At 37.0% G+C, this 16,193-nt stretch overlaps 1 protein-coding gene across 1 annotated transcript in view; it reads left to right on the forward strand.

The window, feature by feature from the left end:
- LOC108747045 (nephrin) overlaps nt 1-16,193 on the forward strand; it is a 106,305-nt gene that overhangs the window by 61,623 nt on the left and 28,489 nt on the right. Inside the window, exons 3-4 of the mRNA XM_018484276.1 lie at nt 4,944-5,054; nt 7,405-7,608. Of these exons, the coding sequence (XP_018339778.1) occupies nt 4,944-5,054; nt 7,405-7,608 (315 nt within the window). The remainder of the gene's footprint in view (nt 1-4,943; nt 5,055-7,404; nt 7,609-16,193) is intronic.

Raw genomic sequence — 16,193 nt, forward strand, 5'->3', positions numbered from 1 at the left:
ATCGCGACATTACTTTTCAAGTGACAGCCAATACATTACTCGCGACGCTCTTGCCAACAGCCGCAAGTGCGTCGTGCTAAATGACAGATCTTTGTGATGTTCTCACTCTCAATTTCAGAATAAACGAACGTGTTTTGATTCGGCACGTGTGGAAAAAGAGCGAGTGATGGGCGCGTATAGAATATATAGACGGTGCGCAAGCGACAAAAGTGAAGCGTTCGCCAAAGCGGAACACACTCGCAAAACGAATCGGATCACCCTATTCATCGGCTGAGCATTGACGAAAATCGAAACGGCCGCCCCTTTTAGAATTTATGTATCCTACCCTCTGTGCCGCCAGTGTGCGTGAGCGCGCGTATACCGACCCAATTTTATTTTTTACGCGACGTCGGCAGACGCTTTATTTTGTCGCAGCCACCGCCGCTTTATGAATAAAAAGCATACTTTCGTCCATGAATATCTCTGTGTATTTCCTGCTAAAATATTTTTCAATCACGGGTGCAATTTTACACGTTCTCCGTGATGCAGTTTATATAAATAGCAGTCTAATCGGTCTGTTGTCACGCATCGAAAATTAAAAAATCGTTGTGACTGCACTTCATCGGGCTGTGTTGCATACTATGCATATCGATGGCCTGGCGGCCAAAGTAAATGCGATGACAAAAGCGAAATTGCGATCGTAATTTGAGAATAAAAACGGTTCGTTAAGTTGATTTCGATAGAAATATGTAATCAAAGCTTTGCGCGATGAAGCCAAAAATATATTCATAGTTATGTAGATTATTCATAAGGATCGAGGTATTACGTTATCATTTTCGATCGCGTATCATATTTTTTTTTTTTACGTCCACTTAATTACAATCAGAGAATTAAGTTTTTTCGCTCGCGAATAATCGAACGGTTAAGGTCGTAACGCTGTTATTTTCTGAAATTCTCTTCTTGCGGAATTGGCAAAAAAAAAAAAATAAACTATTATGCAGTTTCGACGAATGTCCGTTTGCGGCATGCGATTTCGATTTAAGCTCTTTGTAGCGCGGCCGCGGTGTTTTATTTCACCGAAACATTGGTTTATCAGAGCGAAACTTCGTGCGCGACGGTAACGTAAAGTTCGAGTCCGAAATCAAATCCCGCACGTTGTTATGGCACGCTCGGTTGCCGTTAGCACACCGATACGGCTTCATTTGCACGGTAGCAACACGCGAACCGCAGTAAAATTTTTTTTATGGTCACGGCGGGAGCAAAAGGCGGAAGTAACTTTTTGGCGGCTCAAATTAACCAGCGTAACTGCGGGCACGACAATTACCACCCGATGGCTCGGCCGTCCGTTAATACCCCTTTTTCCCCACGTCGCCCACCCTCGGCAGCATTAATCACGAAAAACAGTTTCGGACTTCCCGTGCCTGGCCGCGCCGATGCCGCGCTCTCGATGCTGATGATGTTCCCGAAATCAAGAGCCTTTATAAACAATAAATCTGACCAATCCGCACTGATGGTCAAGTATGCTCGATTTCGCGAAATGCGCGTGCTAATCAACCGCTGTATGTGCGAGCAAGAAAAATTGTCGGATGGAAACTGAATTGTGAATTGCGAAAGGATGATTTTGAAAAAAAAAAAACGTACTGAAAAAAAATCCTGATAATAAAGAATAATAATAAAATTACAAATAAATTAAAAACAAATAACGTAGTTTGACGTTTGAAAGAAAAAAAAAGAAAATCTACACAATGTACCGTAATTAGTCTCTCGTTCAATTATACGTTTCAATTAACGGTTATTTGGAAGGTAGAATTTTCTACAAAAATTTATGTATGGAAATATCAGAGAACGACGCTTGTGAAAGTCAAATCTTAATACTATATGAAAGACCTTTATTATGCATCGAAACGTCAAAGAACCAGAGTTTGCATTCAAAACTCAAATCCAAAATCCTACTTGGTTCATACACTTTGTTATAACAACTGCAGCGCATATTGATACTTTATGGAAAATTTCTCGTATAATCGGCTCTGAGCTTTGCATTAACTGTGTGCAACATAGTCGACCACAAAGTGTGCGAAGCACGTTTCAGTCTCAAATAAGTCGATCGAGACTTAAGGCGTATAATGCAACCTGTATTTTGTGAGACACAGAGATAAGTTCGTTATTTAGAATGTCATAAGAATACCATATTTTATTACGAAAATGATAAAGCTTAATGCGAAATCAATTTCTTTTTGCGCGACATTTTCCCAGAGTTATATAGATATTTCCTGGGGACTACGCTGTATCGTCGTAACCGTAAATATCTGCTGGCGTTCATAATTCTAAGAAAGTTATGTCGCGCCTTAGTAATTGAAAAAGGGAGAGAGGGGAATATTAATGGCGCAACATTGCGCACGTTAATCGTTCCGGGCCGCCGAGCTACGAATGCGAGATCTATTTTTACGTTAATCACGGTCGCTAACGAGAGGAACAAATTTAATCATCGTCAGTTACCGTCGGACCGAAACGGGACCTCGCTTTACTTAAGAAGAAACGTATTCCCGCGGGTAAAATGGGATGTATGAAAAATGATTGCGCAGCGGAATGATCTCATGCGGTGAGGGGGGAGGGGGGAGGGGGGCGGGGGTTGAAAGCGCGTGCGCGCGAACTTTAGCTTTTAACTAAACGCGGTGGATAATTAGAGGAAAGAAAGTGGCCGACGCGAAGTCGGACGTGAAAGCGCGCGCCCGGAGTCGGATAATAAATTGAGTTTTACCGGAGGGATCGGTTTCATTAAAGCACGATAATTCTCGTCAGTATAGAGCAGCCGCGGCAGTTTCCGCGGAAATAAATAACGGTGGTAGTGCAGGTGCGCCACTGTCAGACCTGTCGCGGATTAATGGCGTGCCGCGCTATTGCGCCGCTAGACTACTGCGTCCTTACGGAGGGATCGCGCCTTTAAAAAGAGGTCGCGAATATACCGAGACCCGAGCATCGACGCGAGCGAAGATGCGAGTACATCACGTACCTTCTCCTTATGGCGGCAGAGAGGCAATCGAGATACCTAACGTATTACACGAACGGACTATGATACTGCAAATACTACAAAGACTAATACCGATAAATGATGCTTCCCCGCATACCATTTGTCAGGATTACAGAGAGACCGAGAAGAAAGGAAATGTCCTCGAGGAAAGGAGGGAGTGAGACAGAGGAAGGAAGGAGAGGTGTCTTTGCACAATGATATTTTAACTAAAAATATTTTTAAAACACTTTTCACGTTCGTGAAGTCAAGTATATTTATTTTATTTCGAGACCTTCAAAAGAATCTGGTCACACATAGTCTATTCACAAGACAAATATGGCGGAAATGTTATATCTATTACAGAATATACAGAGTATATCATGTAAAACTTAGATAAGTTCGTACGGAAAGAACGATTTTATTGAAATACACTGTTAAAAATTTCATGAAATTTAATATAGTTTTAAGTTATATAAATTGAAGTTAATTTCATGACATTACATGAAATTTCATGTATTTTTCATGAAAATTTATGAAATTTAATGTATACGTTCATTACATTTAAGTAACTACTGTAACTTAATTTTCAGTTCAATCATTCATTACTTTAAATTTCGTCTAAAATCACAAACTTTATATACGTATAAAGGAAGCTCGTGGTTATTTCTAACAATGTATCTAAAAATTTAGCTAGATACAGATTTGAAAATAAATTTGTTGGACGATCAAACTGGTTGTCAGAATGTCAAAACTTTTTACAATATTGCTCGTTTGAGATTCCTATGAAATTATTTGGATGGTCTGAAAATTATTTTCAGATTTATGACTAGTTAAATTTTTTAATACTTTTTGTTTTTTTTTTTTTGTATACGAATCTGCAATACAATCAAATATTATCGCTATATTTGTCTCATATTTCTAGAATCTTACTTAAAAGTCGCTAGTTTCACAATTGAATATTACAATCAAAAAGGTTCGATAACGAGGTTAACACATATAATATATAAAAAATTTGAAATTAGAATTATAGAAGATAATATTAAGAGAAAAATCTGATATTTACTGATCATTTCTTCTCTTGATTGTAGTAATAATACGAGTACATTTGATGTAAGCTGAAGGGAGGCGACTGTATTTTACCAGTTGCTTTTGATTTCAAAAGCTCCCGACTGTCGCGCTTGATGCACCATGAAAGAAGATTGCAATAAGAATAAAACGCCATTCCACTCCAAGTGCAGCACCAAAATAATTCTTTATGCGGCGAGAGAAGGCCGCCAGGAAGAAAAATAAGCTAGAACGAGGTGGCGTTCTTGAATGCGGCCTTCCGTCGTGATTTTTGCGATTGTAATTTTCCAATTACATCGCCCGGGAATTCCGTCTGCCGGAGTGGCTCTCCTTTTACAAATGTCCCGAGCATTGCAATCTGATTTTTCCGCGAGCATCCACGGTAAGGTCGAATGGAGTTCCTCGCGAATAAGCTAATTTACGTAAGAGAATTAAAAAAATGTCGCACGCGCTTGAAGGGAAACGATAAAAACGCTAGTTTCCCCATGACCCCCGTTCTTATTATTTTAAGTTCCGCTCGCCGGCAAACTTCACGTTTGTCCGATATCTGATATCACGACAATCCCCAGCTTCTACCGGTAAAGAACAGAAGCGCGCGCGAACGCATCATCCAGACGTCCGTCAGAAATATACAATACTATACATCGCGGACTCTCGCGGCGCCCCGATATCGATTTCAGATTTCAATTTAATGCCGTCGCGATATCTCAGGCACGATCTTCCAATACCAATTTCGTGTTATCGGACTTTTCGTGACGTGCTGCCGAGTCGCGCGCCGCCCGGGACAACCCCCGTCGTACATGGCGACTCGCGATCGGGGTAGCTTCCCCCTCACGTGTATCATGAATATTCCTCAGCGTTAACTATATTGACATTTCTATTCGTTTTCCAGTACCACCGCGCAAGATCACGATTGTCGACGAAAACGAGAACAGACGGGACACGATGGTCGGACCGTATATGGAAGGCGCTAACTTAAGGCTCTTTTGCGACGTCCATGGCGGTGAGTTTCACAAATCTAAACAAGTATGTAACGACGAAATCCTTTTTGCGAAATCCTCGAAAAAACTATATGAAGTTTTGTCCCGCAATGCGGGTTTTATGTCCTCCAGTGGACTGACAAAAAAAGTGAGATATAGAAGGACATTCTACTGTATACGGTTGAGACATTTTTTTTTCCTTTTTTTTTTAGTAATCTGTGCAAATTTATTCCTACATGTAAATAAATATATAAATGAAGGTTATGATATTTGTGTTAAAGCAATATTGCAATAATTATTATTGTCACTTTTGACTTAATTATTCTGGCGTTGTATTATTCCGTTGTGTTACTTGTTAATTAACTTATAAGATCTCTTGGAATATGTTACAAATATAATATATATTAATTACATGTATTAACATCCATCTATTTATTCTATAAATGATAGCTATTAATTATGAATAATAATATTATGCGAATAAATATTCTCATGCTACAAAACGTTGGTGCATATTTGTATATATATATATTAATAGTATTTATACAATGCATAACTACAACGTTTATATTTATATTTATAATCAATGATTAATATTACCAACATGATATTTTGCAGCATTATTATAAGATTTTCATGCTGCCATTAATGGCTTTGTTTCTATCAATTTGTATATTTGTAAGATTATTTAATAATTCCAAAATTATTTATTATAAATTAAATAAATAATCTTTCTAAAATATTTTATTATTATTCTACAAAATCAAAGCTAGATAAATAAAAAGCTAGATAGATAAACAGATATCGTTATTTATTAATGTGTTCCATGTCTAATCAATTTTAAGAGTATCTTAATCATCACTCATCACCGAGTGATGGGTCACTCAAATGCAAACAAGAATATCGTAGATGACCCACGATATTTTTATTTGAATTTATTATATTTGTTAAATAACATATTTTATATGATTATATATAATATAATGACTTAAAGAATTACAAAAATTCTTATTACAAAGGAGGATTATTCTAATGTATCAATATTGCAACATATATCATAATTAGATATGTATAAAAATTATTTTATAATGATTTTTTTTTATAGTCAAAATATCAATCAGTCTAAACAGAAAGTCCAGCGTGGATCACCGGTGGCACTTAACACGTTAAGCGCTTTAGGATCAGATCCTCTTAAGCATTGATAGCAATACATAGTTGATCAACAAAATAAAAGAAAGTTAGAACTAAATATATAAAATAAAAATAATAAAAAAGTGAATAGTTTAAATTGCAAAAAGGCTAATCTATTAATTAAGCTAAACATTAGAGTATCTTCAATAATATTAATTACTAATCTTTGTTAACTTGTTGTATATATAGTTTTCATCGATTACGCATTATTCAAATTATGTTACATTAAGTAATTATACAGATACATTGTATAATACGGTATAGTTGCGATAAATAATTCGAGTGTTTATGCCTGTGATCGGCGCGACGATAATATTGGAATTGATTGTTAAATGACACTATTGCGCTAGTTTATAACGAAAGACCGATTCCATTTGCGCGATGTTAACTCTCTTCGCTAATTATAGCCTGTAATTATTACCCTTCATTATTATCGTGCTTTTGAATGAAGTCTCGAGTGGTACTCGATGCTTGTACCATTAAATTTATGCGTCGCGGTAGTTACGATTCTGTCGAACGAGCGAAATCATCGACTCTCCGTTAGACATCTCTACCCGCATTTGCTCCGCAAAGGTTTTCGCGGATGCGAAGCATCGCGTTTCGCCGATATATCGGGGTTAAGGGGATACTGGAATCGTCTGTAAAGCCGACGAAATGCGCACTTCATACTTTTCCATTTTCTTCATTTTTCTTATATGGAATAAAAAAATCCTTTTCCAGAATAAAAGAAAAAACGCAAATAACTATGGGAAAATACAAACCTGTATGAAAAATAAAGAAAAAATTGTAAATTATAATTTCCTGTTATCACGTATGTTATTTCTTCACGCATATGAATGATTTCAAATATATATATCCAAACAAAAAGTAGTTTTCCCATATTTATGTGAATAATTTATAAGATTATGTAATAAGATCTTTAAATTATGATTTTGAAGCTTACAAGAGAAGTGAATGGAGAAATCACGATCTGAATGTACACCATCTATATTTCATGCAATATACAGAATATAATCCTATATATCAGAGCAAGAAATGTTTGTAACGTTTTATTTAATATTTTACTTAATATACGTTTGATTTGGAATTAAGAATCCATTTTGCCGATATAGATCAAGTTTGACCATCGCTCCGACATCACTTAATATTTTTTCAATTAACAAAATCAACCTGTTTTCGTAGGTAAACCGGCCCCAATGGTGTCTTGGTATCGCAACGACAGATTCATCACCAATCGGACCACAACGCCAAACAGCGGTGTGACACGCAGCGAGATCGTTGTACAGAACTTAAGCCGGGACGACGTTCATTCGGTGCTGACCTGCAACGCCACGAACAACAATAGGTCGATTCCGCTGTCGTCATCAGTTCGCGTGGACATGCGTTGTAAGTATTCTATATACATACATTACCGCACTAATAAAAAATCGCCCTCTTGGCTCGCCCAACCGTCAATGAATACGCGAGATTCATGCCGCCGGGTACGTTTTATCGACGTTTTTAATTTACGCGATATATGATAATTATAGCGCGCAATTACCCGCGAGCAACGATAATAATGACGTATCGTTACGAGGCACGACTATGACAAAAACTACGGTTTAAAATATTCATGAGAATTCGCGCCCGCGTGAACGCGGATTTCGTGCGAAAATTTGGCAGTTTCCAAATGTCTTTCTATTGAATTTAATCTTCTTATGCCGACAATGACATAGATACACGAACTTAGATAGATGAACTCTCGATCCTTTAATAGGATAGAAACTGAGCGTGTGTTCGAAGGACACGTAATCCCGGACACTCGGTACGATATTGCATTTGCCTTCACTTACTACTAAAGAGGATTCGTCGAAAGCTTCGAACTGTATTATACACCATCGCGCTATTGACAAACCCGGAACCATCGTGAGATGTTTATCGGGATAATAGAAAATCCGATGGCCATTTTTCTAGACCCGTTTGCGAATCGACGACGAGCTGCCGAAAGGAAGGAAGAGAGAGAAACGAGAGAACTCTCGTCGATATAGAGACGAGATATTCGGTCGCTCGGTCGGAGTTCGTCGGCTTGCATTGAGAGGATGTAGTCCATCCGAGCTTTAGTCGTAAAATAATGATCTTCCGCTCCTACTCGGTTGTCCGTTCTTTAAAAGATTATACTTGATGGAAGGATATAACAATAATCGCGCATCTTGTTAAAAGTCAAATCCTTTTTGTTTGCGATTGCGCAATTTAATTCCTCATTATCTACGCGCATGACGCAAATCGTCGGAGGTCGATATAAATTAGTACGGATAAACGGATAATTATTTTAAACCGAACAACCACTGATTATAAAGTGGATGTTAATAAGCTTCGTTAAATTTTATCCCTGTTTCTTCCATGGTTCATGTAAAATTATTCCGAATTTAATTCAAGCGAGCGAGAGTTCATATCAATTCGGGGTGCTCTGTATACTTAGCGAACAAAAGATCAATAGAGCGCAGCAAAATAAATAGCAGAATAAATACCGAATGCTTTTTCGGACGACCGAGACTCGCCATAATAATGTTTGCAACATGGATATCTAAAGCATATACACAGCTATGTCAAACATCTAGATCAATATCGTCGGTGTATTGATATAGATGTTTGACATCCATACCGATGTCAAATATCTACGTTAATACAAGACAATCCCAATACATAGATGTAGAATAACCAATGTGGTCCTACTGTTTACAAGCTGGAGGAAGAAGGTTTATACACACGATCGTGATTGATACATGCTTAATACGCTCCTTCCCCACATATATTTTTGTCGAATATTGCCGAAAGATACAATAAACATACATAATACGTTGATTAATAATTAATAGTCTCCAAGATCTTATCTGACAGTTATCTATCGAGGACACGTACGGTAAGCCAATAAATATCGATATCCCTTCGCACCGTCTCGCCGGACCCCGTAACTCCTACGACTGGAACGTCGGCACGTAGTGGAGACCAGGACGCGACGCGTTGGTGATGGAGATGAGATGATCGCGCGGTTCTCGCCGCAGCGCGGAATCAGGATGGACGATAGAATTTACGGACGATACGGTCCGGGAAACGTAGTCCGGGGGTGTTCTCCAGGGGGTGCCTTTGCATTCTTTACGAGATCGGATCCGAACGCCCGTAGCAGCGATGCGTAAATGGCGCGCCGATGGGAAAAAGAGAAAGGGAAGAGAGAGAGGACGTTGGGGACGAGGGTGCGAATTCACCATTAAAGGGTGAATAACGTCCGGGTGAGCGTGGTGCGTCTTCCCGCGCGGCGGTGGAATTCGATTATCTCGGGCGTGATTTAAAATTTTCCCGATAGCACGACGACGACGACCGGGGCCGCCGCTACCGCCGACCAGCGCAAATTCCGACTACATTATTTTCTTTTTCTTACGTCCAGAGATAAAGGCGAACGCCACGTACGGCTTTACTTTCGCTTCGGCTCCTTTGGAAGCCCGTCGCCGCGGAGAAAGTAGATTATCGCGAAATCTTCCGTTCGATCGCGTTTATGGGTCCGACAAGAGGTATCGATGTCGTTTTCGGGACACGAAAGATAAAATGTACAACGAAATAACACTTTTAAATTCTTAAAAATACGCGACGCGTTTTGTAAACACTTGTTTCATTCGAATTGATAATGCGACGAGAAACTGAAAAATTGTTTGAACAACATTAAATATTGCGCTGTTTTCAGACTATAAAATGTTTCTAGTAAACAGAATGTTATTTCAATAAAATAATATTACATTACATGATTGCATATTCGTAATTGCACTGTTTCTACGTACGTACGCTTTAAATACATGATTGTTTTGAATGCTATTGTTATACTATTTTTATTGAAAAAGTTATGAATGTTTTCAAAACCGACTAATTTACGGTTTGATTGGTCCTCTATATTCGGTAATATTGGAAATATAACTATTATGAATAAACTTTATCTCACTGTTTTTATACAATTATTTAATTTAATATAATTATTTTATGTAATAATTTAAATATGTAACTTGATGCATGCGCAGCGCACAAAGCTAAATTAACCGGTGTATAATAAGAGAAATATGGTAAAGGATACTCTCTCTCTCTCTCTCTCTCTCTCTCTCTCTCTCTCTCTCTCTCTCTCTCTCTCTCAAGGAAAAATGCAGACTGCAACTAAAAGTATTGCTGTCGTAAATGCATCGTTTACGAGAAAAAATAAAGCTCACATTAAATACACTTCAATTGTAAAGACGGCGAAAAAGCAGACGCGCCAAGCCTTCGTGAATTTCTTATGAATGGCGTAAAATAAGCGTTAGAAGAACCCGACAGAATCTTCATTAAAGAATACACAGAGAAATATTCAGCCACGATTTAAAAGCAATGGAACGAGGACAATGGAACCTTTTCTGGCTTCGATTTAAACCGGCTAATCCGAATGTAATATGGGAAAACTTTTACACTCGTTCGTTCGTAATTAAATATGCACATACGCGATAATTTTATTAGTTAATTGATTTTTTACTAGCTTCCAAGAGAGGAAGATATAGATACGCGTTGTACATTTTAAATAATAAGATTTAAAAATCTCTGTATTTTTAAAAGATATATGTGTATGTTTAAATATGTTTTGCATGTACCTTCAATTTTTAAAAATAATGTAACGATGTTTCAGATGAAAGTGTCAATGTTAATAATGTAAATTTTTACGTACTTTTCAGAATATTGCGATATGAATATTGATTGCGTAAATAATTACAGTTTTTATTTACAGTAATTCTTGATATATCACAGGATAAATTAAATTCGGAAAAATAATTACTGTAAAGTAAAGAAATATAGAAAAATCGGCTATCAGTATTTTTTCAATGCGCAAGCGAAGGAAAAAGAGTTTAAATAAAAGAAATAAATATATACGAAAAAATGTTGTTTCACGCAATAAAACAATGAAACCGTCATAATATTTTTCTGGTTTAGTGATTACTTTTGACAAAGATCGTAGGTGAAAGCACGGTGTAAAAGTCATTTGAAATAAAATCGGTTAAACACGCGATGTTACGTAATAGCAAATTATTTGAGATAACGCGGAATTATCGGTTCGGCGATTGTACGTTCGGCAAAAAAGACACGGAGATTAGATCCCATTAGCATACGCGAATTGGATCTGCAAAGCCGTCGTTCTCAGTTTAATCGATTTTTATCAGCTATTGTTATACGCGATGCCTGCCTTCGAGAACGTTTCGAGAACGAAGTAACACGAAACGTTTGCCGCGATCTCAAACTGATTTGAATTTCCTCTTTTCTCGTTTAACGATTTATTTAACAGAAAGTCTGGCTTTTATAGCGAAAAATATTTTTAAACGTTTAAATATTTTAAAAACATATTCTTTGCTTCAGAACAAAAAATAAGTAATGAATTCAAAATTGAGATCTTGAAAAGTGGAAAGACAGAAGTCCAAGTATTCCTTTTTACTTCTGATATAATTTTGTATTTATTCTTTTTCATTTATCAGATACAGATATTTTTAAAGAAATGAATTTCAGTCGATCTAATTTGAGATTGAATGTCTATAAAGAATGATATAGTTGTCTATGTACATCTCAATTTTTCTTTATTTTTTTTTTTATTTATAGAAAGTTTGATTGATTAGAGTATATTTTTTCCGACGAAACGTTGGATATCTATTATAAATATTGATTCAATCTATAACTGTAACAATACCTCAAAATAGTCGAGTATTACAAATAATCCAAGTCTAACAATTTTTTTTACTTTTAATAGAAAATTATTTAGCTGAATTAAGGCGGAATATGCAATAAAGGATGACGCAGTTAACTATATATTTTCTTGATATTTTTGCATTGCCTTTTATTTATGTATAAAACGTTTGATCGATTAAAGTATATTTTTAAGATAAAAATATAAATATCGGTTATTTTTTATACGTATTGATTCACGCATCACTGTAACAATATCCCAAAATGGTCGAGTATCACGAACGACACTTTCCTCAGGGATGGTTAAGGAGAATCGAGGAAAAAGCGTTTCTCGAGGCCGGATACCACGTGACGTTCACTCCTTTGCAAACAGGGTCTTTGACGATGGCAACTTTCGCGCTCGATACGCGACGCTCGGTAACACGGATTTCCCCGATAATAAATCTCCTTTTCACATAAAAGCGCAATCCTTTCAATATGCCGAGGGCGGCGCGGAGAGCGTTAGCATCCCGGGCCATCTTTTTCGGCTGATCTTGGCAAATGTTCGCGCGCTCTATATGTAATGCCGGTAACGCGCCGTGCGCGACGTTATTCATTTCGCTGACAGAATACAGAAGTCATTTGTCGACTCGCTAAGCGCTAGGCGGACTCAACAATACCTATTACAGACGCATCCCCGTGAATACCGAACTGTCTGTCTCCCTCTTGTGCATTGGCTATTACTATAGCCACTCAGACATCAGAAGGACCCGACGAATGCCGTCGCCCGAAGACAATAACGGGACTAATGAGCGATTAGCAAGAAAGTGGGTAATGGAAGTGAATATCGCGACTAGGAGAATGATTGATTATCAATTTGCAAGAAACTGTTATACATGAACGAAGAAGCTAGATTATTTTTGTGAAAAGCACATTTTGTGAAAAACACAAAAATAAAACAACTTTTAAGTCATCGAAGAAATGTGACGTTCATAATGTTACTCAACGTCAATTTTAATTCCAATAATAATGGATTTTACTTGAGGTTTTCTTCAGAAAAAAATTTGTTATATTCAATATTAATCTATTGATATTCAGAATTAATCTAGTGATATTTTTAAATCTTAATTTAAATTTTACGATATAACAAAATCTACATTTACGTTTAATATAAAATGAGTTTGTATTATTTTTTCAAAGCTTTAATTTTAAAATTATTATTAAAAAGGTAAAACTCACTATAAATAAAGTATATATTTAAAATTTAATTGAATCATCTATTGAAATTCTATCATCTCGTAAAGTCAATCTCAAACTCCATTTAGATAAATAAAAGACGGATACAATTGTATATCGTCAGATGCAGCGAATTGAACTCGACTATTACAAACCGATAAGTCAACAGTTTATCTCTCTACTGTGCTGAATAAGCTTTCGTAGCAAAGGTCTTTCGCACTTCCGTCCTGAGGGCTTGACGCGTCTCGCTTTGCGCTTTAACGATTTGTGCGATCGCAACCACGTTTAAAAGGAATCAAAGCGATCGTTCACTCAGCGTACCCTTCCTCTCGGCAGCATTTCATTATCCGCACGAAATTGAATCTGCCGATCAATTACCCGTCTTCGTGAGAAGTGCGCCTTCTTCGCGCTCTCGAGAATGAGAAGGCTCTCTCCTCGGTTCCGGTCGCACGGGCGATTGCCGTTCCTCCCTCCGGAAAATCCGCATCGGATCTCCGCATCCGCCTCTCCACGGAATGGAGAACGCGATTGCATTTCACCGTCTTGCGATTCCGCGCACGTGTACGCATAAGCACGCAACGTGGCGAAAAACGCGTGTCGCCGATTCCGAGCTCTCAACGACGGAAGCTCTTTATCCGCGGAGTTTGATTTTCAGTCGCTTTTACAATTCAATCCACCGAGATCCCGCAGGATGTTCGCATTTTTCTACCGCACTCCGCCGCCCGTGTCCTACATCTCAAATCGGCGGTATGTTACATAACTCGCCGAGATAGTTCGAGATTATCCGGCCAGTGTGTCAGTTCGTTACTTGATTATCTAATATATATTTTAGGATATAATATATCTGGATTTGAATCCTGGTTGGGATAATATTTTTCCCGATGAATTATTTACAGTTTTTAAGATGTTCATTTGCAGCAGTAATATTAAATTGTTTGTCAATTTAATTCGTAATATTTACTTCAGCTTTATTTAGGATTGTATTTCAAGAACCACCTTGACCGAATATGACATTTTTTACTCACGCGTGTGTTTAATATTATTAGGTCTAGAAGATCTAAGATATTATTCAGTATATTGCAGCTACGAACCATTTACGGTACAAATGTTATAGGTATAACTAATACATTAGCGAAATTTATATAACGTATTACCGAACATATTCTTTGGACAGTGAAATATGACGTAACAACCAAGCTTCAAAATATTTTTCAAAATATCACTCTTATTTATTATATCCTGTGCAGGAAAAAAATTTATATAAAAATGGTGAACAGAATTTTAAAATACTCTCGAATATTGAATATCAAATTATTGCGATATCGAGTTTTAAGGGGGATTTTTTCATTTCTGTTTCGTATATCCCTGGTCGAGTTCACAGAGACGTGCACTCTCTTCGAGAGTCAATATATAGAACCAGAGGGTAAAGCAGATTAAAGCTGAAAACTTTAAAAGCAAGGGTAACCACTTGCTGACGACCCGAATAATTAAGAGACTAAACTTTGAGAGAGAACGAATGAATGAGACTTTAATTAAAAATCTTAAAAGTACATATTCTTGAATGTTTGTATATAAATTTTAGATGCAACAGATTTTAAGATAACTTACCATTACCTATTGACAACAAATACGCAATATTTTTAAGACCTTTTAAAGATTGAAAGTGTCAATGAAACCGGAAAATGAATTGAATTAAAGTTGAGAACTCAAAGTCGAAGAAGAGCAACCGTTTTCTAGTGACCGGAACAATTAACAGGCTAAGTTAAATGTCTGAGCAAATGAGCAAGTTTTTAATTAAAAATCTCATTTATTTTCCAACGTCCCATTCATTTGCGTGTTTACTTTTGTAACTTACTCGAGATGAAAATTTTGCAAAAAAGGTACACTTTTTAAAGCGCAAAAGTAATGGTGAAAAAATATTGTAATTTTTTTTATAAATTCTAAAATTTCTTTATCTCTGATATCAAAATGGAGAGGAGGGGGAGAAGCAAGAGAATACTTATGCATTCGCTGCGTGAATTCGTACCGCGATGCGGGTTAAACGCGCGTCCAGCAGCGCCGAATTAATGATTACACCGTGCAGCCGCGTGTACAGCATCGAGGAATATGGTAATCCCGCAAGATTTAAAGCCTCTTCCGCGCTGCTGCGGACCAGGTTCCGGAACAACGATGAGACAATTACTTCGCGCTTCGATGAGGATAATCGGCTGTATAGGATGCCCCAAAGCTTACGTGCTCGGCCTCTCGATTATTTTATTTTTTTTTTTTTAGTTGAAACTCTCTTTCCGTTATATACACATCTCTAGAGATTTGAAACAACGAGTAAATTATTCTAATATTATGTATACCAAAAAAAAACAAAGGTAAGAGTTTCTTCTTAAGTATTCATTGCAAATTAAAGAGTTTGGAAGATAACTAAAAGGTGAAGCTGTATTGTTGCATTTTTTTATACATTTATTACATTTAGAAAGCTTCGTTAAAGTCATTCATTTAATTACCGACAGTATATTAATTTCTCGGCATAGAAATTACTGTCAAATTATTTTTCTTTGGCTTCTCGTTTTTTGTGACTCGTAAAAAATTAGTAGACTTATGGAACAACCTGTATAGTGGGAAGAGCATGTCAGGTTTGATAAATGCATGCACTTGGACGGCCAGAGTTATTAGCCGTACACTGAAGTTGCTGCAGCAGATATTGTGAGGTTTCAACAGTCTCATTGACAATCTTGCCCATCCCACAATATCGCAATGATTACGTGATTGATGGGATTGCATCCCTATTTATCTATTATTTGATTAAACACATAATTCAAGATACACGACAGCGTCATCGATACTACCAGCATCATTGGCAAGAAAACTGTAATAATTAGTCTGAAAATTCTTCTCAAGCAACACAAAATGCTTCATCTGTGTAACGAACGAATTTTAAGACCTGTATACGAACTGTGTTATTATAATGCAGTCTAATTACATCGAAAAACAATGCGCGTCATATGCCATGCATGGTTTGAACATAGCGTTATTTACTCTTTCGTTAA

The sequence above is a fragment of the Trachymyrmex septentrionalis genome, unplaced genomic scaffold (genome assembly GCF_001594115.1).
Source record: "Trachymyrmex septentrionalis isolate Tsep2-gDNA-1 unplaced genomic scaffold, Tsep1.0 scaffold190, whole genome shotgun sequence".
Taxonomy (NCBI): Eukaryota; Metazoa; Arthropoda; class Insecta; order Hymenoptera; family Formicidae; genus Trachymyrmex; species Trachymyrmex septentrionalis.